Genomic DNA, 24720 nt, shown 5'->3' on the forward strand with positions numbered 1-24720 from the left:
TTTTGCTCTCTGCATAAAAATGAACAAAAATGTGGTAAAATACATAGGAACAAAGTTTACATAACATCAAAGACATATAAAAAATGTAACCTTGTCTCGAGCATTGATGACAGGATCATTTAATTTTCAAATATTCAAAGAGATTATTAAGAAGATCTCCAAGTAGTAGAGTGGTGCACTGTCCTAGTTACATAATCCTGGGAAATGAATTCACATCAATGTTAGATAACCCTGTACTTAGCGATAAAGATTTAGCTCCAAGGTGAACACATCCAGCAGTCATCCATTACACCAAATATAACGTCAATAGTATAAGATCAGATATGTGTTTATGCACTCTATCTCTTTCAGGCATTCGGAACGTACACCAGCCTGACAGGGAAACCTTTGACCCCCGACGTAGCATTCACAACCCTCTCGCTGTTCAATCAAATCACCGCTCCCCTCTTCCTTCTACCATTCGTCATCAATCTCTTCGTCAACTGTCTGGTTAGCTGCAGACGTCTCAAGACCTATTTCCTCGCGCCGGAGATCGGGGGTGGTGTCGATGATGATGACGACGAAAAGGATTTTGAGAGTACCATTATGAATAGGAATGGTAGGGGATTCAATACGCATAATGGCAGCTATCAAAATGTAAGTTCATCCTTGTTGGAAGGATTTATGAGATTGATAATTGTGATGATGGAAACTACCTGTGATATGATGCAAATATAGGCAGCTTAATCCATAATGTATGAAGTTGTAAGATTTTTAGTTATAACAGAAAAAATCGCAATCAGACACCAATTATTATAGCTCTATATTCATTTTGAAATACTCTCTCTATCCAGCGAGGCTATATGAGTATTTGATCTTTTTCCACTTCAAAGAAGGCCTGTTGAGTAAGAAAATGTCACACTTTCTAACATCAAGACTTATTTTACCAGTCGCATTGTACAGTTTTATGATTTATTTTTGTACATAGTTTTAATATTCATAAAATACTTTTTATATAGAAATGAATATCGTTATGTTATCATTCTCGATTGGAAAATGGAGTGTTTAAAGTTATTCGTTATCATTGTTGTTTCTTGTCAAAACAGATTCGCGAAGTGTTTTTTTTCAATGAATAAAATAGCTATCATTCAAATTGTTATATAGTGTAAGTCTACATGATCAAGATGATGCATTGTGGGTTAATTGAATAGTTGGAACCAGAGACTATTGAGGGGTTGAATTGTGTGGTCATTGGAAGTAGAGTTGACATTATGGAAATTGACATTATTGAGTTGTTTTATTTCTCCCAGGGTACCGATGTGAAGATTCGAGACCCCAAAATTAAGAAGAAAACTTTTACGGTTGATGATGATGATGGAATCCCAGACTCTGATCGTGCTCCACTCTTAGCCAGTAACACATCATATGGGTCTGTAGAATCCTTCAAGGGTAACATGGACACTTCTTTCTGTGAAGATCTACCCAGTGACGTTGCTATAAGGGTAAGATGCACTAGTTTAACGATTGGAGGGGGGATCAGAGTGTCCCTTGACAGAATATCAATGTTTTTTTTTGTCAGTTTAAATAAAAACCTAGAAACTCTTGGTGCAGGGCAAATTTCTTTCAATTTTCTCGTTGTAACTACAGGTAAGGGTTGTATAATGATTAGATTATAATCGTGGCCATTTTAGAAGAAAAAAGGGTTCATGCGCTGTAAAAATAAATCAAGTTTGGACAGCAATGGATTTGCACACGAAATTTGGAAGTGCGTTAAATTGTATCCCAGAACGAAACTCGTCGCTTATTACACTTATGTCGCATAATTTAATCAGGAATATTTCCTTTGTCTTTTTATGCAGGTAATTGATGGTAATTTTACATGGGATCCCAGCGCAACAACACCTATCCTTCATGACATAAATCTTGATATTCCAGCAGGTAAATTGATTTTACATTTTCATTAAGAAATTGTTTATATTTGACGATGTAATGACAACCAACCTGATGGTAGCAACATACATTGGTGAGAGGGAGGTCATGTGCTCGGAATCCCAGAAAATTTCTCCTATTCGAGGCCATCTTTAAGAAATATATCAATTTTCTTGTATTTTTCTCTAAGCACTCGTGAATGCACTTATTATAAGTTTTGATGCTAGAAAGGTATGACATTGCTAACTGATATATGCCATTGATAATTCAACATAGGTTGTACATTTTTCGAAGAACAAGAGAAAAGAAAATGGTCGCTCCTTTTTCGACGGGGCAGGTCCGCCCTAATTTTATCTGCATGGCCTATAAGCCTACAAAAAATCCTAATATAAACATCGCATGCCATGCTGAGTATGTCAGTACGTGCTAAATCATATACTTTTCATATATTAACGAACTAGTAGTAGTAGTTGTTCCAACATAAAAAAAAAATGTTTGGTGCATTTAAACACATTTGTTTTATATATCACTGTTTTCCTTATGGGCTTACTCGCCCCGCTTATATAGGGCGGACATTTTCTTTAGTGCTCGTTTTGGTAAAAACCGTATCATGCATGTCCTCGGTGAATATAGGATATTAATTAGATATTACCTGGGACTTTATACATGAAAAGAAATGACAGCTCTTGAAGAGCAGGGGGAAATTGGGCGAATTCACTCCGCTCTCTCCTGTAATTACAATTTTCTGCTTAAAAGGGGAAATCATCGTTAAGTAGAACCCCTGGGCGGGGGAACGAACGGTTTATTCCATTAACAATTGGGTATATAGGAGACAATAAAAATGACGAAGACCGTTTTTGTCAGGGAGAAAACTGAACAATAGCAGAGGACAAAATATCCCCCCTCATGTTTATCATTATTATTATTATTATGGTGATTATTATTATCATTATTATCATCATTATTGTTATTATTGTTATTATTTCGATGGAATTAATATTATTCCAGTGTATTATTACTTTAGTTGCTGTTGTTATAGTTATATATACTTTATATTTCATGTTGCGTTCGTAGCTTCCACGTAATTATCTTGTGTTTATTATGTGTCACGACAGGAAAGCTTACCGTTATAGTTGGGACTGTTGGAAGTGGAAAATCATCGTTGTTACAGGCGATCATGGGAGAAATGACCACACTTTCTGGAACCGTACAACTCAATAGGTAAGATAGTTTCTTGACTTGATATAGTTTGGGAGTCGATTCCGAGCATAAATTATATAACTTTGTTTCTACCTTCTTTGTCCATTTCTTAGACTCTTTCTTCAATATTTCCCGCTCATCTCATCCTCCTCTTGCGTTTATTTTCTTCTCATTTAATTCCCTTCAACTTTATTTTAAACGATATAAGAATTCTAAAACGTATCTTGAAGTTTATATTGCATAGAAGATTTTAGATTCCATGAAATACAATTTTCCAAGCTTCGGTAATTTCATTTTTATCAGTTGATTTTGCTCATCGGACAAACGATACGTGTAATTTTCCATCAGCTATGAAACTGGGACGAAACTGCTGTTCCGGTTCAACAGTTTTTGGCAAAGCCTTAAGTTGTACTTTGTCATATGACCGGCTTTGACGAAACATTTACCCTTTTCTTGAATCCCCCGTATGCCTCTGAGCGAAAACTCACTACTATAAAGGACAAGTCCACCCCAACAAAAACTTGATTTGAATAAAAAGAGAAAAATTCAACAAGCATAACACTGAAAATTTCATCAAAATCGGATGTAAAATAAGAAAGTTATGGCAATTTAAAGTTTCTCTTATTTTCAACAAAATAGTTATATGAAGGAGCCAGTTACATCCAAATGAGAGAGTTGATGAAATCACTCACTATTTCTTTTGTATTTTATTATATGAAATATTAAATATTGTTATTTTCTCGTTGTCATGTGAAATGAAGTTTCATTCCTCCCTGAACACGTGGAATTCCATTATTTTAACATATGTGCTTCAGGCAAGGAGGTCCTAATCGATCGTCAAATTCGTAAAAATTGAAATATTGTATAATTCAAACAATAAAAAACAAAAGAAATAGTGAGTGAGTGACATCATCGACTCTCTCATTTGGATGTAACTGGCTCGTTCATATAACTATTTTGTTGAAAATAAGCGAAACTTTGGAATGTCATAACTTTCTTATTTTACATCCGATTTTGATGAAATTTTCAGCATTGTGCTTGTCTGATTTTTCTCTATTGATTGAAATTAACATTTTTCTGAGGGGGACTTGACCCTTTAAGCTAGTTTTGTTTACCTCTCAGTCACGATTTCTAATTAATTTCATGTTTGCTGAACTATATACATGTATAGTCCATTTCCTATTCCATAATTCTGACTAAATAGCAGCTCTAAATATGATTCATGGCTGATCTTTTCTATCATGATACAGTTTTTTCCCCAACCTGCACATCTATAGCTCCCATTCATCTTGTGATGATAGAATTTGATTATTCGGAATACAAGTCTCTTCACAAAAGTCTCAATAATACCTTGTTTATGTAATTGGATCTTACTTTCCATTGTTATCATGCTACACTTTGTTTTGTTTTTACAGAACACACGAAGACATTGCCCTGGCTGCACAGAAAGCATGGTTGGTCAACTCATCACTGAAGGAAAATATCTTGTTTGGAGAAAAGCTCAAGGATTCAAAGTGAGATTAAAAAATAAAATACATTATTTAGTTCGTGTATAACTCATACCATGTACCATCTAATGTCTCTATACATGTTGTTATTGGTATTCTTGGAAGCCAAAACAAGTATTATTGGAAAGGTAATCTCAGAATACAACAATGCGAGTTTCATGCATTTTTTTGTCTCACCTGCATACGTAGCAGAGTGAGACTATAGGCACCGCTTTTCCGAGAGCGGCGGCGGCGGCGTCAACATCAAATCTTAACCCAAGGTTAAGTTTTTAAATGTCATCATAACTTCGAAAGTATATGGACCTAGTTCAAGAAGCTTGGCCTTAAGGTAAATCAAATATTACTGAACATCCTGCCTGAGTTTCAGGTCACATGACCAAGGTCCGAAAGGTCATTTAGGGTCAATGAACTTTGACCAAGATGGGGGTACTTGTTGAATTATAACTTTAAAAGTTTATGGATCTGATTCATATAACTTGGACATAAGAGTAATCAAGTATCACTGAACATCGGCCTGTGCGAGTTTCAGGCCATATGACCAAGGTCATAGGCCATTTAGGGTCAATGAACTTTGGCCAAGTTGGGGGTATTTGTTGAATTACTATCATAACTTCGAAAGATTACGGATCTGATTCATAAAACTTGGAAAATGAAGTAATCAAGTCTTAGGACACACGATCAAGGTCAAATGTCATTTAGGGTCAATGAACGTAGTATTGTGTTATTAGTTGAATGGTGTCTTTCATGAATAATTATTTTATAGTAGTTTTCAAAGTCATCACTGCTGCTATATTAAATCGCGTAAGACTGTCAGATGCGCTCCACTTAATACTGCTTAACAGTTGATATTTTGCTCTCTAATCACTTCGTGATTCTCGATAACGGGCTTCACTGCGCTTCTCAACGACATGAATATTACACGATATCACCCTATGTGGTCGGGGTTGATATTGCATGCGTTTGTATGTAGAAAAAAAATGATTATTTTATTGTTTTCCATATTACGAACTGGGAAATTGAATACACATCTAGACTATTCCCTGCTTGTATCGATGAAACCCAAACTAAGGAACTTATTTTGTGGTCAAGTTTTATTCACTGCTTATTTTGCGCAGCTTTCAACATGTATCTGCATTGAGTTTGTAAGTAACGTGTTTACTTGACATAGCAGTTCTGGCCAGAAAAGAGGAAATCACAAAAAAAAATAGAATATGGTGTAATGCTGTGGCGGTAACGTTTATTTTGGGCTAAAAAAGCCAAAGACATTTTTCCTTTGGAAATTTTCCCATGATAATTGAATTTGTAATCTGGAATATGAGAAATAAGAGGAGATGAAAATAAATCACTAAAATTTGATGTAAAGCAGAGAGTAACGTTCATGTCAGTTCTTAATTCAAAATACCTTTCCTTTGGAAATCATCCAGAAATATTTCAATTTTGTTTTCTTAAAAAGAAGAAAAATAATACATTTTTTCTTTCCTGCAAACTTGGCAACGTGTGTGTGTGTGTGAAGGGGGCTAATGCCCCTACGTCCCCCCCCCCCTTGATGCCGCTACTGCGGACATGCCTCTATAAATGACCAATTAGCAGCAAGAGTAGAATTTTATGTTCTCCTCCATTTTCAATGATCACTCAGGATTAAATGTTCTCTCGTCATTAAATTTGTTCAGATGTGTCAAAGTAACTGAAGTTTGCCTTGTTTTTAAGGTTGTTGACGACTTATTTTTAAATTTATATCAATAAGATGGATTGTTGTTTCTCTAATGAACTCAAGAGTCCACGTGAAATCTCTTTGAATTGCGAAGATAATATATATTTGACCATGTGCTCTGTAGCCCAATCAGAGTGTGCCTTCTTTGTATGGCTTCTCTTAATCCTGATTCATGTCTTTATTTATGTATGTTTAGAGAGAAAAAGTATGAACATTTATTTGTCACAAATTTTTATCTAGACTTATTTCCATGATGATTTTTCTTCCCTTTACCCAACCTTCCCCTCATCCGACCTCAGGTATCGCAAAGTAATTGACGCATGCGCATTGAAGCCAGACATTGACATGTTACCAGCAGGCGACCAGACTGAGATTGGTGAGAAAGGTATCAACTTGAGTGGAGGACAGAAACAGCGAGTCAGTGTTGCAAGAGCGCTCTACTCTGGTCGAAATATTGTCATTCTGGTAATATTACGATGGACAATACTGTCTGTACCATGACCAATGCCCATAGTTCATTAAACTATTTGAAGTAAAATTAGCTTTAGCTTGGGACAGCACCATGTGAGGGGATGGGGGGTGCACACATTACTAAATAAATCAATTTTCTAAAAAAAAGAAAAACGGGAAAGGGAGTAGTATAGGCCTATATACGGAATGAGTAGGTGGGGAAGAGTTCATCAATTCAAATGATATTTGTGCAAATGTTCTCATGACAATGTAAAATGATCCATGATTTCCTTTAAATTCGTACCAATTCAACACTGATAATAGCTGCATGCATGGTAGTATATCTGCATTTTATGACATTCGGCCTGTACAATTTACATAACTTATAGTTTTATTTCTTTTTAACAAACGTATAGTCGAATATATATATATATTTTCTACGCATCGCCTTAATTCAGCACAATAAATTGTGCTGATATACAGGGGCAGTGTCAGGACGTTTGCATGATGACGGGGGGGGGGGTGATTCTAATTTATCGAGAAATTGAAATGCACAATCATGGATTATATAGTTACGTGGAATTTCTTCCCCTTTTCCCATATTTTTATTCTTTTCACCTGAAATATCACAGTGATCCGTCATCATTGCCCCCATGTGGAATTGTCCTGGTGTATGACTTAGAGTAAAGAGAAAGCGCTAAAAGCCCAAGAATTATAATTATTTCTTATTTCAGTACCTTATCAAATGAAATGTTTTTTTTATTAAAGTATCAATATAGGAAACACGAAACCACCTAGATGAGATTTTGTTTTGATCTCGTTTTATTTTTGCTGGAGTGAGAGACATGGTACTGTAAATGTATCAACTGCATTTGTATTTTAGTAATATGACGATTTCTTGAATGATAACGTGAAGGAAATATATTATATGGTTTGCACTTTCAGGACGATCCTCTCTCTGCCCTGGATGTTCATGTAGGAGCGCATCTCTTTCAGCATGGGATATCTAAGATCCTCAGAAAACATTACCAGACTGTGATACTAGTAACTCATCAGCTTCAGTATCTACCAGAGGCCGATCAGGTTTGTCTATACTAATCTATAGACCATGCTTTTACAACACCCATACAGATGCTAGAATTCTAAGAATGATTTGATTCAATCGTCAAAGTGGAAATTGAAACCTTTGGTATGCGCCTTCCCTCCATTCGTCAAAATGAATAGCTATCAGTTGTTTTGATTTTTTATAATAATTTGTGTGTTCCCTTATACTTTTTTGGCTCTACCCACCTTAAAAAATTAACATCAGTTACGCCGTTTTCTCCATACATTAAGAATCATGAACATACCCTTTGTAGACCCAGTTCTGTTAGTATAATGTGCTCGGATTTGATTGGATTGGATTGAATTGAGATTTTCATCCTTAAAAACAGATAATCGTCATGAAAGATGGTCGGATAATTACGATGGGTTCTCCAGAGGAAGTGGCAATTCTTGATCCAACCCTGTGCTCAGAGTGGAACAGAGCCATACAGATCTTCAGTGAGTCCGAAGTCGAGTCTGGGGCTGAGTCTGAAGGTTTGATGGATGAGAGGAAAGCATTGAGACGTCTGGTGGCCCGCTCAGTATCCCCCTCTTGCATCAGTGCCGAGTGTAAGATCAAAATGACTTCAACATTAACCCTATATTCATCTGGTCTTTCTTTTATATATGTTAACCCAGTGCCAGTAAAACTCAATCAACAGGAGTTTAAAGCTTCAGTACACCTTTATTATGATCTGATATTGGAAACAAAATATATCTTGTGATATGAATGCTACATTTTGTAAAAGTATTTAATCAGACGCCTTGCGGGCATCGATGCATACTGCTTGTTTATTGCATAAATTATATTACTCTTGAAAAAGTGAGCTTGGTTGATATTTTTAACATGGAAAAGGCCTGGTTTCATTTAGCACATTTCGTGAGTAGAGAAATTTAGCATCTCTCGGGAATGATGAAAAACCGTGTGGTATATTATTATTTTTTCTAAAGTTTGATCTCACCGTGAATTCTTGTATAATGCCATAAATCTCTAACAGGTCCAGAAGAAAATGAAAAGGGGCGTTTGATTGCAAAGGAGGAGAAAGAGAAGGGGTCTGTATCATATCGAATGTATCTGCATTACTTCAAGGCTATGGGATATTGGCTTACTATCTTTGTTTTATTCACGGTGGTAATGAGATCAGCCTTGCAAATATCAACCAATTTCTGGCTATCTTCCTGGGCTCAATATGACCTCAATATCACAGGGGTAAGTATAAGATATTCAAGTCAAATCACAATTTGTCATAGAAATTCTGTTTTATGTTCATTACTTTACAAACTGGCAAATACTCAAACCGTTCACCCAATACTGCATTAAATGATCTTATGCTTTATGCCACGGACTTTACCTTGAGGTGTATATTACTATATTTTACAAGCTCGTAGTTCAATGTGAGTTAATAGCTTTATAGTAAGGTGGTGCACAAATTGACATTGAGTATTGAAGTGTAAAATTTTAACAATGCCATTCTGACATATAGCAGTATCGTAACAGTGCATCTTAAAAAAGGACGGTCATGAACTCTGGTAAGAATAACGATTGATATGAACAGACGGTTTACTGTCTCCTAAATAGACGTATATAACTATCCGTAACCCCCTCAAATCTATATGCCAAATTTCGTTTGATTTACCCTATGTTATTCCACCTTATAGAATAGTGTTGACAAGACATCATATTGGATAGGGGGTTACGCTGGTCTGTCCTTGTCAACTCTAGTCATCAGTGCTATCTCTATCTTTGCCATCGCATTTGGAGCCTTGCATGCAGCAAGGAATCTTCACTATGCTCTGATTGATAACATCATCCACATACCAATGAGGTAAGATATAGTACGCAAGAGAACTTTATCAACACAAATGCTTTTCTAGCTGAAATTTTTAGAAGAATGCATAAATTAACCAAAAACTACAAAGCATATACAGGCCCTTCAAAGTTCCATTATTCAACATTCTGAGGTTATTCACCCTAGGTGTTTTTTTACCAGTGCTCTTGATTATAAACTGAAGCAATCATTTGAAGCATCGAATTTTCACATTATCATCACGAGACAAAACTTTGTACAATAATATTAAATAGGAAAGCTGCAGCGTCTTTGTTATAAGTTCTGTTGATTCCCCATGGTTGTTTAATGAAACGCTTACGTCATGCATATACCTTTTTGCGCAGTTACATTGAACAACGTCATGCAGCCTTATGAAGGATTATTGATGCCCCAGTTTGGCTTACCATATTTGAATTTCACTGCAACCATGGAAGCAAATCGCAAATTTGTAGTAATACTTTAACGGGGGCAGCGGCGGGATGGTACACAATCTCAGTTCTTGGCATACTGTGGCATGAAGACTAGTCGGCATAGTATGCAGGGGCTTGGTCACTGGGCAAGAGGTAGTCGTGCCTTCCTTCCATATTAGTGTTCAAGTAGTAAAAAAGGGGAGAAAAGGGATATAGAAGAAAAGGGAAGAAAGAATAAAGAAGCGTATAAACTTGATATGTGTATTATTACTCCTATTATGATCACGTCACATATGACGTCATTCCGCCCTCCCCCATTTAAACGTCCTTGCGCCGCCTTTTGTTGCATGTGGAATAGTACTTCCCTTATGTATATCGACAGAAAGTAAGTTTTCATTCAAGTCTTCCCATTATTTCAAATGTTTTTAATTGAAACCAAGTTTATGATAATTCTAAAAGGTCTCGGGTTCACTACTCATTTTGCGTCAGCATGTTAATTCTCTCCGACCTTGCCATTCCATCAGCATGTTAATTCTCTCCGACCTTCCCATTCCATCAGCATGTTAATTCTCTCCGACCTTCCCATTCCATCAGCATGTTAATTCTCTCTGACCTTCCCATCCCATCAGCATGTTAATTCTCTCCGACCTTCCCATTCCATCAGCATGTTAATTCTCTCCGACCTTCCCATTCCATCAGCATGTTAATTCTCTCCGACCTTCCCATTCCATCAGCATGTTGATTCTCTCTGACCTTCCCATCCCATCAGCATGTTAATTCTCTCCGACCTTCCCATCCCATCAGCATGTTAATTCTCTCTGACCTTCCCATCCCATCAGCATGTTAATTCTCTCAGGTCCGTGAAGTTAGTTACTTATTACTTATTCCTTATTCGAAATGTGAAGTTAGTTACTTATTCCTTATTACTTATTCCTTATTCAAAATATGAAGTTAGTTACTTGTTACTTATTCGAAATACTTAGTTACTTATTAGAAATACCCAGTTACTTATTTGAAATACGCAGTTACTTATTCGAAATAAGCAGTTATTTATTCGAAATACGCAGTTACTTATTCGAAATACCCAGTTACTTATTCAAAATACGCAGTTACTTATTCAAAATACCCAGTTACTTATTCGAAATACCCAGTTACTTATTCAAAATACGCAGTTACTTATTCAAAATACCCAGTTACTTATTCGAAATACGCAGTTACTTATTCGAAATACGCAGTTACTTATTCGAAATACGCAGTTACTTATTCAAAATACCCAGTTACTTATTCGAAATACCCAGTTACTTATTCGAAATACCCAGTTAGTTATTCGAAATGCGCAGTTACTTTATTCGAAATACCCAGTTATTCAAAATACCTAGTTACTTATTCAAAATACGCAGTTACTTATTCAAAATACCCAGTTACTTATTCGAAATAAAATTACTTCGGGTAAACAAGAATTTTCACAAGTTCCGCGTGCGGGACGCGTGCAATCTACTGTCGACTTGCCTGCATTGCGTGTGACCTGCAGGCGAGGCACGTGCAAGCTATTCCGTGTAAGGCCCTGTCACATTGTTCCGTGCAAGCCTTGCGGGTGAGTTGCTGGTAGATGTTTTCCAGCATGCAACAAAATTTCCGTAAGTAACTGGGTATTTGAATAAGTAACTGCGTATTTCGAATAAGTAACTGCGTATTTTAAATAAGTAACTGCTTATTTTGAATAAGTAACTGGGTATTTCGAATAAGTAACTGGGTATTCCGAATAAGTAACTGAGTATTTCGAATAAGTAACTGCGTATTTCGAATAAGTAACTGCGTATTCCGAATAAGTAACTGCGTATTTCGAATAAGTAACTGGGTATTTGGAATAAGTAACTGGGTATTTCGAATAAGTAACTACGTATTTTGAATAAGTAACTACGTATTTCGAATAAGTAACTACGTATTTTGAATAAGTAACTGGGTATTCCGAATAAGTAACTGGGTATTTCGAATAAGTAACTACGTATTTTGAATAAGTAACTGGGTATTCCGAATAAGTAACTGCGTATTTCGAATAAGTAACTGCGTATTTCGAATAAGTAACTGCGTATTTCGAATAAGTAACTACGTATTTTGAATAAGTAACTATGTATTTGAATAAGTAACTACGTATGTCGAATAAGTAACTACGTGTATTTCGAATAAGTAACTACGTATTTCAAATAAGTAACTACGTATTTGAATAAGACTATATTTTTTTAATTAGTAACTACGTATTTCGAATAAGTAACTACGTATTTTGAATAAGCAACTACGTATTTTGCCCATATTTCGAATAAGTAACTATTACGAATAAGTAACTAACTTCACATTTCGAATAAGGAATAAGTAACAAGGAATAAGTAACTAACTTCACATTTCGAATAAGGAATAAGTAATAAGGAATAAGTAACTAACTTCACGGACCTAATTCTCTCTGACCTTCCCATCCCATCAGCATGTTGATTCTCTCTGACCTTCCCATCCCATCAGCATGTTAATTCTCTCCGACCTTGCCATTCCATCAGCATGTTTATTCTCTCCGAGCTTCCGTTTCCATCAGTATTGGTAATTTCGCTTCTATAATTATGACGTCATATATTTCTAAACAATGTTTCCCTCTTGTATTATTTTAAGGTTTTTTGATACTACACCCATTGGGAGAGTTCTCAACCGTTTTTCTAGCGATACACAACTCATTGACCAGGTAATCATTTCAGAGGCCTGTTCCAGCATGAGTTGATTCAGACTCAATCCCTTTTGTATCATTTTGCTCACCAACCTAGTTTCTCAAAACTTAATAACAGATAGGTTTGAGCAATAGCTTTTAATTTTTAAGGAAACTAATTTCATAACTTTCTACGTGGAATTTAATAAAAGTCATTGAGTGGAAATAAAATATTTAAATTAATTATACCATTGCTCTCGTTCGCTTTTTCAATTTTGTGTAGAGTATTTTTCATTCAGTAGAATGACATAAGCTTCAGAATATTCCGGACAAAGTCGGACAAACCAGTAACGTCGATGCTTTGTGTCAGAGAGAACTACAAAAGAATATCCGTTTTCTATCCTAAATTGTAGATTTAAGTCGATTTGTCTTGAAATAACTTACATCAATAACTGGGATATACCCATTTGATTTGCTAGTTCATTACGATGAACCTGCGTGCCGAATACTAGTATAGAGTACACAATTTTTCCTGCGCGCGCGCTGCATCTCCCTACCAACGCACTATCCCAAGATCGTCGCGCAATTTGGCGTCCATTTCCTCTTTTACTTTCGCCTGCGGTCGAGTGCAGTCGCAAGCTAAGTACACTCTCAAAATTGCATTTCTGTTTTCCGTTTGGATACTTTATTGTGCAATTCTTCCCTTATTTCAATCTTATTTTCTCTCATCTAAGATTGTTATAGGATTATCACGTCGCGCGGAGCTTCCGTGATATTATTTTAACGTTTCTTGTCCCTCTTCGTGAGTTTGTTTTTTAAAGATACGTTTCTCACAGGCGGGTTGTCTTCACCTCTCCGCCCCATAGCTCCGCGCCTTCCTGCTCGGGCGTTGTCTTCGCTCCTTTTTAATTCTTTTAATTCTTTTTATTCACTGACTTCTTCGTTTATACGACTCGTCGTGAATTTAATTGATTTATTTCTCCACAGATAGGTTCTGTAGGACGTTAGGAGCGTCGTATTCCAGCCTCGTTTCAAGTTCTTTGTCTCTTGTTTCGAGTTAGTTGATTGTTCTTTTGTTTCAATCAATCCTTTGTTCTTGTATTTATTAATTGAATTAATTGGTTAATTGATTAATTAATTAATTGATTGATTCTTTTAATTCTTGACTTGCTCCTTTGCCTCGATTCAAGTTCTTTGTTTCTTGTTTCGAGTTAGTTGATTGTTCTTTTGTTTCAATCAATCCTTTGTTCTTGTGTTTATTAATTGATTAATTATTCAATTAATTTAAAAAAAAAAAAAAAAAAAAATATATATATATTTTCTTTCCTTCACAAGAATACTTAGAATTTTTTTTTTAGGAAGCCGTCTCCTGTCAGCGTTCGTCGCCGTTGACTCGGCCTTCCTTCTCGGGAAAGCTATCTTTGTTTTTCCCCCCTCCCTTTCAAGTCAGCTACCGGTCTCTGGACTTATAATTTTTTTTTTTCTTAAACTTCTTGTTTATAAAAAAAAAAAAAAAAAGAAAGGGAATCTTACTCCCCTTTTTTCCTTAGCTGATCCTCACCTCAAGAAAAATTATTTTTTTTCTTTTGAACAGGTGGACACAACAAAACAAAACAAAAAAAAAAACTTAGTGTTTTCTTCTTTTTAGATGCTTCCCCCCTTCCTTCTTTTCAGAATTTTGGCGGAAGCAGATTCTTGTTGTGATAATCAAATAATTAAATTTTCTAACGGACTTCAGGGACAGTGTCTCTTAATAATTCTTAATTATTACTGTTTCCTTTGTTCTGGGATTTTACCTTGTATCATCCTTGTGAGATCCGTTTTTGACTCTCAAAAGTCCGCTTTTTGAGGTCCTTGTCTTCTGGGTTGGGGTTTGTTACCCCCCCCCCCCTACCCCCTTTGCTTCTCTGTTTTTTTTTTTTTTTTTATCTTACTACTAGATCACCCTACGGCAATAATGAGCCTTTCGGACTCTCTTTCTGAAGAGCCTCAGGCGACTGCTGTTTCGGGGCCCGACACCGGGGTCTTATCCCCCACCACAGGTAGTATAGATAGCGAGAACAGAGTCAGAGCCCCGTGGGCTCTCAAAGGGGTGGAACCGTGGACGCGCGTTCACGTGCCCCGCTTAATAAGGGTGGAACCGTGGATTTGCGACCACGTGCCCGCACGCTGATGGCCAAGGCTTCCGTCCCGGAACCTGAACCTTATTGGGGAGCGTCGCACTAGTACAGAAAACGGCGACTCCTCTAGGGCTGTCAGACCCACCGGCCATCGGGTCACCTAAAGTCCGGGGGGAGAGCACGGGTCTCTCCACCCGGCAAAGACTAGGCTCGATGCCGTGTAAGACCCCTCTAGGGAGCGTCGGCAAAGGGCTACCAGCCCCTAGTCGGAAGAGGCACCTGAGTCCGACCGTGTCGGACTCTCAATTCAATCTGACGCCGTCAGATTCGGCCGACGCCTCCTCTCGCTCGGCTAGCTCTCCCACGGGGAGAGCTAAGGAGAGGAAGACAGGCGCAGCCCAGCCTCTTGTCCCTTCTTCCGCTCCGGCGCCGGAGCAAGCGAAGAAGAAGAAAAGAAGAAGAGGAGAACCACAGACGTAAGCCCCGCTCCGTCGGGCGGTCTGTCCTCTGATTCTTTTGATGGCCAGGCCTCTCAGCTTCTCAAGCTAATCTAGAGTGCCCTCGAGCACTGCGGGTTTTTACCCCCAGGCTTGCCTGCTTCAGCCGACGGTACTACCAACCGAGCGGATCAAGCAGACACCGGCCATCCAACACACCTCGGAGAGTCACCGGCAATATCATGTTTCGCCGGCTCACGCACCTGCAAGGGAAATTCCCGCTAATACACAGGTGCTATCGACATACGGGCGTCGCCCGCCATTATGTCACCAGACTCCCGATCATTATACCCTCTTCTGCCCCCGGCGGGGGCCGCATAGAAGAGGAAGAAGAAGAAGAAATTCTAGGTCGCTAACCCCGCTGTGCGGGCAGACCTTCCCTTCTGATTCTTGTGCCGACGGCCAGGCGTCGTAACTTCATGTTACAACAGAACGCCCTCGAGCACCACGGATCTTCATCCTAATGCTCTCTGTCAGCTAAAACCGCCGTGTCGAGCACCAGGCAGGTCAAGCAGACAATCACCGTCTCGCACCTCGGAGAGTCACCGGCAATATGATTCGCCGGCCCACGCACCTGCAAGGGAAATCCCCGCTAATACACAGGTGCCATCGACATACTGGCGTCGCCCGCCACTATGTCGCCAGACTCCCGATGATTGTTCCCTCTTCTGCCCCCCGGCGGGGGCCGCACAGAAGAGGAATAACAAGAAGAAAGTCTAGGTCGCTAATCCCACTTTGCGGGCAGACCTTTCTTTCTGATTCTTGTGCCGATGGCCAGGCGTCGTAACTTCATGTTACAACAGAACGCCCTCGAGCATCACGGATCTTTATCCTCATGCTCCCTGTCAGCTAAAACCGCCGTGTCGAGCACCGGGCAGGTTAAGCAGACATTCGCCATCTTGCACCTCAGAGAGTCACCGGCGATTTCATGATTCGCCGGCTCACGCACCTGCAAGGGAAATCCCCGCTAATACACAGGTGTTATCGACATACGGGCATCGCCCTCCATTATGTCACCAGACTCCCGATATTTGTGGGTCAGGCGTCGCACATACTCCCATGAGCAGTGCGGGTAATTCACCCACGCTTCATATCAGCTTCAGCCGCCTTGCTAAGCACTGTGCGGCTCAAGCAATCACCTGTCCTCTCACACCGGGCATTTATTGAAACGCTGTTCACCTACACGGTGACCCCCGTTTCTATGCAGGTGCTTCCGACATACGGCTTTCAAGCATCAATATGTCGGCAAGCTCTCGGTGACCGACGGCTGGACGTTGCATCCGTTCAGGCTGCATCTATGCGTCCCCGAGCATTACGGGTTCTTATCCTCGTGTTCTCCGTCATTATAAGACCGCCGCGGTCTTATTGCCGGCGTCGGGTATTGAGCGGATTGAGACTTCTCTCGCCAACCCGCACTCCGGGGAGCCATCGGCGAGTTACCTGCATGGGTATTCCCCTTTTTATGCAGGTACTCCCGAATTCGCCCTCTACGTCAAGCCCACGTACGGCGACGACTCCTTCAGCGGTAACTCTCTCCATTCTACCCCCTAAGCGGGCCCGTAGATTGGAGGTAAGAATCTCTTACATACCGCATGCCGCACTTCTCTCGTGAGAATGTTTGGCTACTTTGAGGGGACAACCTATCACGTCCGCGGTCCGTCCGCCCAGGCGACGGGACCGTCGGTTTCTGGCCTGAACCTCACTTTCTATTCGAAAGTAAGGGTGCCCTGTCTTACTTAGCTCCTACCCTTGCAAGGCCAGAGTCAGGACTAGTACAGACACCCGTCCTCCAGCGATCGCCGCTGAAGAGAGGGCGACTCCGATATGAGCACCATCACCGCTCAGCGGTATGTCTCACTACCTCATAGCTCTCCGAACTTATGAGTATGTATATCGGATCTGAATGTCACGGCGATTTAAAGTTCTCCTGTGCTTAGTAATCGCTACGCCTTCACCACCCGGTGCATTATGGTTATGTTAACCTATTGTCTCGTATTCGGGCGGCTCGTTCGAGCCACTGATCTCTCCCCTACCTGGATGGGAACAATAACGCTGATTGGCCTATTCCGTGTTGAAGCACCGGAAGTTGGTACCTCCGCACGCCGAGTTCCCCCAAAAAGCCCAAATCGGAGTAGAGTCTGGTACACGGCAATAGTGTCAATTCTTAATTATACTTACCAAATCAACTCTTATAACAGCACTTTTCAATGTGAATTTATACCTGATACAAAGTTTAAGATGTCGTCCTGTGCCACGTATAATTGCACTTATTGTGACGACCGTGGAAACAGAGAAAATGGGATTACTTTTCACAGATAAGACAAGCTGGTGAACTGCATAGTTGTAGACTTTATGTAGTCCCATGTGCTCAAATACATGTGTGGTAATTCTAAATTACCAGAGCAAGTTTCCAAAACTTTAAAACTCGGGGGGGGGGGGGGGGGGTTATCGATTGTTGTGATTTCTCTGGAAGCGTGATGAATTCAAACCATGATTCAAATGAATATTCAGTTTATTAATATTCACAAATGTCACCAAGTTTTATGAGTTTATCAATCATGTTTGGACAGAAGAATATCACGACTGAGACACGAAAATACTGACCGTGTATAGCATGTATTGTGAAACTTAAGTTAAGACTGAAAATCTGCCGTTTCGGAGGAGTGAAAAAAATATTTTTTGCAAGCATAGATCCTGACCGAAATAGACTGATTTTGGGGACAAGGACTGGATCTACAAGGTATTCTGAAAATTATTTATCTTTTATTTGTGAAAATTACAAGCTATATAGGTACATGTACGGTATAGGACTAGGACTTTAAGGGGGCTTACGTAACTTGTGGCGTGTGAATTTGTGATATTTCTCTGTCAACAATAGATCGAATTATTTTTTCCAAGAACTCTTTTTTTTAAGTACGTAAAAAAGACATTAAGCTACAGAGACGGATTAATTAACAGACTTCAGAAATTTCACAGAACTTATTTTGAGATGCCGAATGTCTTCAAAGAAAAAATGTCTCGGTGGAGCAAAAAAGGGGGGTGGGTTATTATCAACCAGAAATTTAGGGGGTGACGCAATAAAAATAATCTGACAAGCAAAAAAAGGTTATCGACCCAAAATTTAGGAAGGGATGCAAAACAAAAGAAATAATCTGACAAGCATCAAAAAAGGGTTATCAACCAGAATTTCAGGGCGGACCACAACGATTTTAGGGGGGTCCACCTGAATTTAAAGGGGATGCAGGAAAAAAATTGACAAGCAAAAAGAACCAAAAAAAAGTTGTCAACATAAATTTTGGGGGGTCTGTCCCCCACCTAAAATTTAGGGGTACAGGACCCCCCCCCCCCCGCTTCCGCTGCCTACAGTGTATATGAACAAACTGGGTAGAGGATAATTGAAGAGGGTCGATCGATGTGACAGAAGGAAAGAGAGAGAGAGAAGGTCAAGTCCACCTCAGAAAAATGTTGATTTGAATCAAAAGAGAAAAATCAGACAAGCACAATGCTGAAAATTTCATTAAAATCTGATGTAAAATAAAAAGTTATGACATTTCAAAGTTTCGCTTATTAAAAAAAAATAGTGATATGAACGAGCCAGTTACATCCAAATGAGAGAGTCAATGATTTTACTCACTATTTCTTTTGTGTTTTATAGTTTGAATTATACAATATTTCAATTTTTACGAATTTCGGACGTTTAGGACCTCCTTGCCGGAAGCACAAAATGTTAAAATAATGGAATACCAACCGAGATGTGCATATAACTGTTTTGTGAAATGAAGCGAAACTTTAAACCGCCATAACTTTCATATTACATCCGATTTTGATGAAATTTTCAGGGTTATGCTTGTTGAATTTTTTTCTTTTTATTCAAATCAAGTTTTTGTTGGGTGTGGACTTGTTCTTTAAAGGGCGAGTCCACCTCATGAAAATGATTATTTGAATAGAGAGAAAAACACACAATAATGCTCAAAATTTAATCAAAATCAGAAATAAAATATGAAAGTTACATTTTCAACGTTTGCCAAATTTTTTGGTGTTACACTTGTTTGATTTTTTTTTGGGGGGGTGGGGTAGACTTAAATTAAAGGGGGGGGGGTTCAAGCCCAGTGTTATAAGCCTTCATAACCTAGAAAGTCCTCGCCATATCGATCCTAAGATGGTTATTTGGAAAACCTCCAAAATACCCCTATACAAGTCAAGGATTTCATCCATTCTTCCGTAGGTGAGAAAAACACCAACCCCTTCAAAATTATGTTTCCGAATTGTATACTGGGAAAGTACCATGGTTTTAAGAAAATTGCGAATTCTGGCACCTTAAATATATGAAGTTTTGTATAAAAAGCAATGAGTGCTTCAGTGTGCAGACCAAAGGTGCAGACAGCTAGCGTATCGCTCACAATGCACATGCTAATGGGGCGATCGCGTTCCTTTTGGGGGAACTGGTATGGCGGACAATAGAACTCGCGGGCTTCAAACAAAGGACCCTCCCAGCATATCCAGTTAGGGGAGAGATCAGTGGTTCGAGCCCTGCCCGAGCTGCCATCACCGGTCGTCCAGCCGGACACCGCCCAAAGCACCCGCACCGAATACCTGGAGGGAATCAGCTTTTCATATGCTAGATATCCCTCCTGTTGACATTCACAGCTGTTCCCCGAGTCCTTCCTGGTCGGGTAAGCATCATCTCGGACGAAAGAAACCGCCGTACATCTCATGAGATTATTGGCTATGTACGTGCGTTCAAGCTTGTTTAAAGCCCCAGACTTCTCTGTCGGCATTCTATGCCTACTTTCTGGGCACACCCACCGTACCGGGTCGGCGAGTTTACACCAAACAGTACGCCTTCAGACCATCGGTCGAGCTCTAACAGTCTATCTTATAGACTCTATGTGGGTCAAGCTTGCGGGCGTCTCCGCCGTTTCCTCCTTGTGTGGAGTGGTCTACGGTGGATGTCTTGCCGTGCCCATTTGTCGAACCGTCTTCTTATTTAGAAGCTTTTTCACTCGGCACACTCGAGTCGCCTCGCATGCTGCTTTCATCCTCCCTCCATGCAATGCATGTGGCCATGGTCACCGCACGACCGAGGATGATGTAACCGTGGATGCATGTATGCTTATGCCTACCTAACCACAATCACTACGACCCGCTTTTTCTCGGGCCGACTGTGGATGAGTCTCTCCATGTAAGTGATTTACTTCACTGGAGTTCTTCTTTGAGAAACTTAGATTCTCATTCCCCACTGCTTAGGGCGTCATTTTTGCCGCCCCTCCAGCTTTTTGGAACTCCTTATTCTCCGATATCGGACTGTTCCACGCTGCCGCAACCGGCGCCGGCGGTGCTTGCTCTTACGATCACCTGAGAGACCAGGCCTTGTGGCTGTTTTCATAAACAACTGGTTCTCACCGCAGACTGATGGAAATTTTTGTGATTATTTTCCTCAAGTCTCCCTCCTCCTTCGCTTGTTTCTTCAAGCGAGGACATCGACACTCTTAGCCAGTTTCCGTCCCTAACTTGATAGGACAGGGCCGTTGCTACCTCATTCGATTCCGTTGGGAACGTACTGTTGAGGTATCATATCTGGCGATGTCTGTTCGTTAGAACATCTCTTGATTGTCGCCTTCACGTAGGATCATGACAGAGACTTTTCGCCAGCTCCCTCTGGCGTACACTTGCTGCTGCTAGGGATTCCCCCGCCCGGCGGTCATCCATCGCAGCCTAGCCTCACGGGCTCTCTCGGCAATGGTGGCTTGAGCCAAGCCACCTCTTCCACCGCGGGCACTGCACCCTCAGATGGGTGCTTCGATCAGTACGGGAGAAAGGGGATCCTGAGTTCTCTCTCGATCACTCGGTCTATCACACTTTTGTCGTGATGTGTACCGCGCTGTTTCTCTGACACGCCCGGTTGAGCTATTTTAACCAGACTGCTTTATTCTACATAGGCAGCAGGTCCGCGGCATTTCTTATTAAAAGGATGGCACTCAGTCGCTTTCTCGACCCTTGACTGCCTTACGAGTGGTTTTCTTCTTAAATCCCTACTCTCCGTCGTTCCTAGTCCCCTTCGGACCGCTAGTAACTTCTGCCACAGCTCTCTATCAGAATTCTGCAGATGTTCTGCCCTCACGCATTTGAGACAGATATCGAATTCTGGGCGCTTTCTCCCACGCGGAGGCTTCTGAGATCTCTCGCCTTCTCAGATTGTTCGATTGATCACTTACTGAGCCTTAAATTTAAGCTACAGTTTTCCGATCACGATTCTTGTTGAAATTTTCAACAAATTCCGAATTTTACGCTCTAGTCAGCTGGTGATGTTGTTGTCCTGACACTAGGCAGAGGGCCCATGATACTTAGTATCATTCTTCTTGGGCTCTTTCTTGGAATCGTCGTTCACGACTTCTCGAGGTCCGCCTATTGACGCCCCTCTTTCCTTCACTCCTTGCTCTTAAGGACTTCTCCACATGAGGCTTTATCGCCTCCCCTGTCCGTAAGGCAACGGCCTTTGTGTCTTCATCTCCCTATTTTAACGCACTTCTTAGTCTAGACATGCCTCCCTTCACGTTGAATCCGTGTTGGTCTAGCAAATCAAATGGGTATATCCCAGTTATTGATGTAAATTATGAAAATACTTACCATGATTTTCTTATTTACGAGATAACTGGATATACCCATTTGAACCCTCCCTCCTACCCCTCGCCTTGTGTGACAACATGTCTTGCCCGCAGGCTCATGAGAGGAAATGGACGCCAAATTGCGCGACGATCTTGGGATAGTGCGTTGGTAGGGAGATGCAGCGCGCGCGCAGGAAAAATTGTGTACTCTATATTCGGCACGCAGGTTCATCGTAATGAACTAGCAAATCAAATGGGTATATCCAGTTATCTCGTAAATAAGAAAATCATGGTAAGTATTTTCATAATTTCTACGTATAATATGAATCCCAAGTGTGTTTTTCACTTGTATTTCTGCGTTCTCTTTTATTGTTATCATTTTTTTTTCTTCAGGCCACCTTGCCTGCAGACCTTTAGGCCTTTTCAGGTGTGCCACACAACCCCTGTATTTTAGAACACAATTGTATTGTTTTACTGTGATGTTTAGTTTATTTTGTCTCAATGTACTATCACAAGCTGATGCATTATTATGTACGTTATCATCTAAATGTTTTTTTTATTTGTATGTTTTATTAGCCTATTCAGTTTTTGCTTGTAAAATTATGATGAATTGTATAGAATCGAAATGGAATTCTTCATGTTTATCTGTGCGCATAATATATTTCTCTTAAACCAGCGTCTAGTACACACCCTCCGTCTCCTAATCAACCTCACAGCCAACGTGTTCAGCTCCCTGGTCGTCCAAGTTGTCGTTGTCTGGTACTTTGTATTTTTCTTCATTCCGATCTCCGTCATTTTCGTCATGCTGGTGATATACTACATAACTACCTCCAGGTGACTCTATGTTTATATACTACTGAGGAGGATTAAAATGACAATGTAACGTTTACATTTCATTACTTTATTTGAAAGCGTAAACACGATGATTGCATGATAGCAATGTTTAGATCTCTAACAAGTCTTTTTTATATTCGAGTAATCATAATGTCTACTGAAATAAGGAGGTAACAGAGATTATATGAATATCGTCAACGGGTCATTCGAAACGCTGCTTTGTTTAATTAAAAAACAATAATGGGGATGGAAAAAATTGCAGCAAAGTCTGTACTTTGTTTTTGATGTATTATTCATCTTAATATTTAAGATGGCAGTGAAGAATTTGTTACATTTTAAGAATTTGCGTTGTCGAATCAAATTTAATCTGGAATGGTTGCTACGCTTTAATGTTGATCATCAATAGAATCAATAAAATGGTGCTACTATCAAACAAAGGTCAAGCAATTTAGTAATGAATCTTATATATAATCGAAGTCGATTGCTGAGATAACATTTGCTATGTTGCACTTTGTTATGCATTTTACTGAAACAATGATGATTCGTTTATTATAGGGAATTGCAGCGGGCAGAGAGTGTCTCACGTTCCCCAGTCTTTGCTCACTTCTCAGAAACACTCGGCGGCCTTTCGACAATAAGAGCATACAAAGATGAAAAGAGGTTCTTCCAGATAATAATGGATCACATCAACACCAACAATACTGTCTTTCTCTATCTCCTCACATCGATGAGATGGGTAGCTATCAGACTGGTATGTTCAGTTTTGTAAAAAAAAAAAGGGTTCTATTCTCTGAATCTATTTCTTGGTCTCACATTACAAATAACGGTTGAAGTGTAAAATAAAAGCCTAATTGTTATTTTTATTACTTCGGTTGGTCGTACTTCGAAATATTTTTGTTTAAGCTCTTGTATGTATTTTTTTTTGCTTTATCCTCAACAAGCACGTGTACAGCCTTACATGTACGTTATATATTCATGTCACTCTCTACATGTATATTTTCATGTCATTGGCCATGTCGTCTGCTTCAGCGATTTCCTCACCTGCATTCATTTAGAATTACAATGATAACAATATTATTTTATACAGGATTACTGCAACTTTGCTTTTTCAAAACATTGGTGTTGATTTTAATAACTATTTACAACTAGAGAGAAGATCTTCATTAATGTGAATTAAGTATCTATTCAATTTGATGTTTTAGCAGCGTTTATGTCATCTTATATGGTCACACTTTGAAATGTATGCCCACTTCCATCATCAGTTAAATTGAAACTACAAAATAGTATTTCATGGTTAAATAATACCGTTTTATATATTTGCAGGATTTTCTTGGTGATTTTGTAGTATTTTCAGCGAGTTTGTGCGTCTTATTGGGAGCTGCTTACCTAGGGATTGATTCTAGCCTGGTTGGGCTTGCTATTTCATATGCACTGGAGGTAGGAGTAATTGGAATAAAGAATTTCTTAAAGCGAAGTCATGAATCGGAATGCAGACATTGACGGCAAATATTTCTCATTATGACTTTTGTCTCGCCTGCATGGCAGAGTGAGACTATAGGCGCCGCTTTTCCGACGGCGGCGGCGTCAACATTAAATCTTAACCTGAGGTTAAGTTTTTGAAATGACATAACTTAGAAAGTATATAAACCTAGTTCATGAAACTTGGACATAATGGTAATCGAGTATTATTAACCCTAAAAAGACTGGGGGGGCTGATTCAGCCCCCCCTCGACATTTTTCGCGATAAATCTGCCGCGCAAATTTTTTTGACCGCGTCGTTCGCTGACTTTTTACTTTCAAGTCTCGCGCAACTTTTGAGACCATAATTGTGACCCCGGATACGCGGTTCCAAAATTATGCAACATTTCGTAAGTGC

The 24720-nt window shown here is 39.6% G+C and overlaps 1 protein-coding gene across 5 annotated transcripts in view; it reads left to right on the forward strand.

Moving 5' to 3' along the window:
- The window catches only part of LOC121411038 (ATP-binding cassette sub-family C member 9-like), a 51809-nt gene that overhangs the window by 17913 nt on the left and 9176 nt on the right, over positions 1-24720 (forward strand). For 4 of the 5 annotated variants that reach the window (XM_041603508.1, XM_041603507.1, XM_041603506.1 and 1 more), the window contains exons 10-23: positions 352-636; positions 1290-1481; positions 1839-1917; positions 3024-3129; positions 4524-4622; positions 6627-6792; positions 7723-7860; positions 8211-8430; positions 8859-9070; positions 9520-9686; positions 12758-12827; positions 22687-22844; positions 23400-23595; positions 24168-24281. In XM_041603508.1, the coding sequence (XP_041459442.1) occupies positions 352-636; positions 1290-1481; positions 1839-1917; positions 3024-3129; positions 4524-4622; positions 6627-6792; positions 7723-7860; positions 8211-8430; positions 8859-9070; positions 9520-9686; positions 12758-12827; positions 22687-22844; positions 23400-23595; positions 24168-24281 (2202 nt within the window). The remainder of the gene's footprint in view (positions 1-351; positions 637-1289; positions 1482-1838; positions 1918-3023; positions 3130-4523; positions 4623-6626; positions 6793-7722; positions 7861-8210; positions 8431-8858; positions 9071-9519; positions 9687-12757; positions 12828-22686; positions 22845-23399; positions 23596-24167; positions 24282-24720) is intronic. The other variant, XM_041603510.1, reaches the window with a different exon arrangement.

Source organism: Lytechinus variegatus, chromosome 3 (genome assembly GCF_018143015.1).
Source record: "Lytechinus variegatus isolate NC3 chromosome 3, Lvar_3.0, whole genome shotgun sequence".
Lineage (NCBI taxonomy): Eukaryota > Metazoa > Echinodermata > Echinoidea > Temnopleuroida > Toxopneustidae > Lytechinus > Lytechinus variegatus.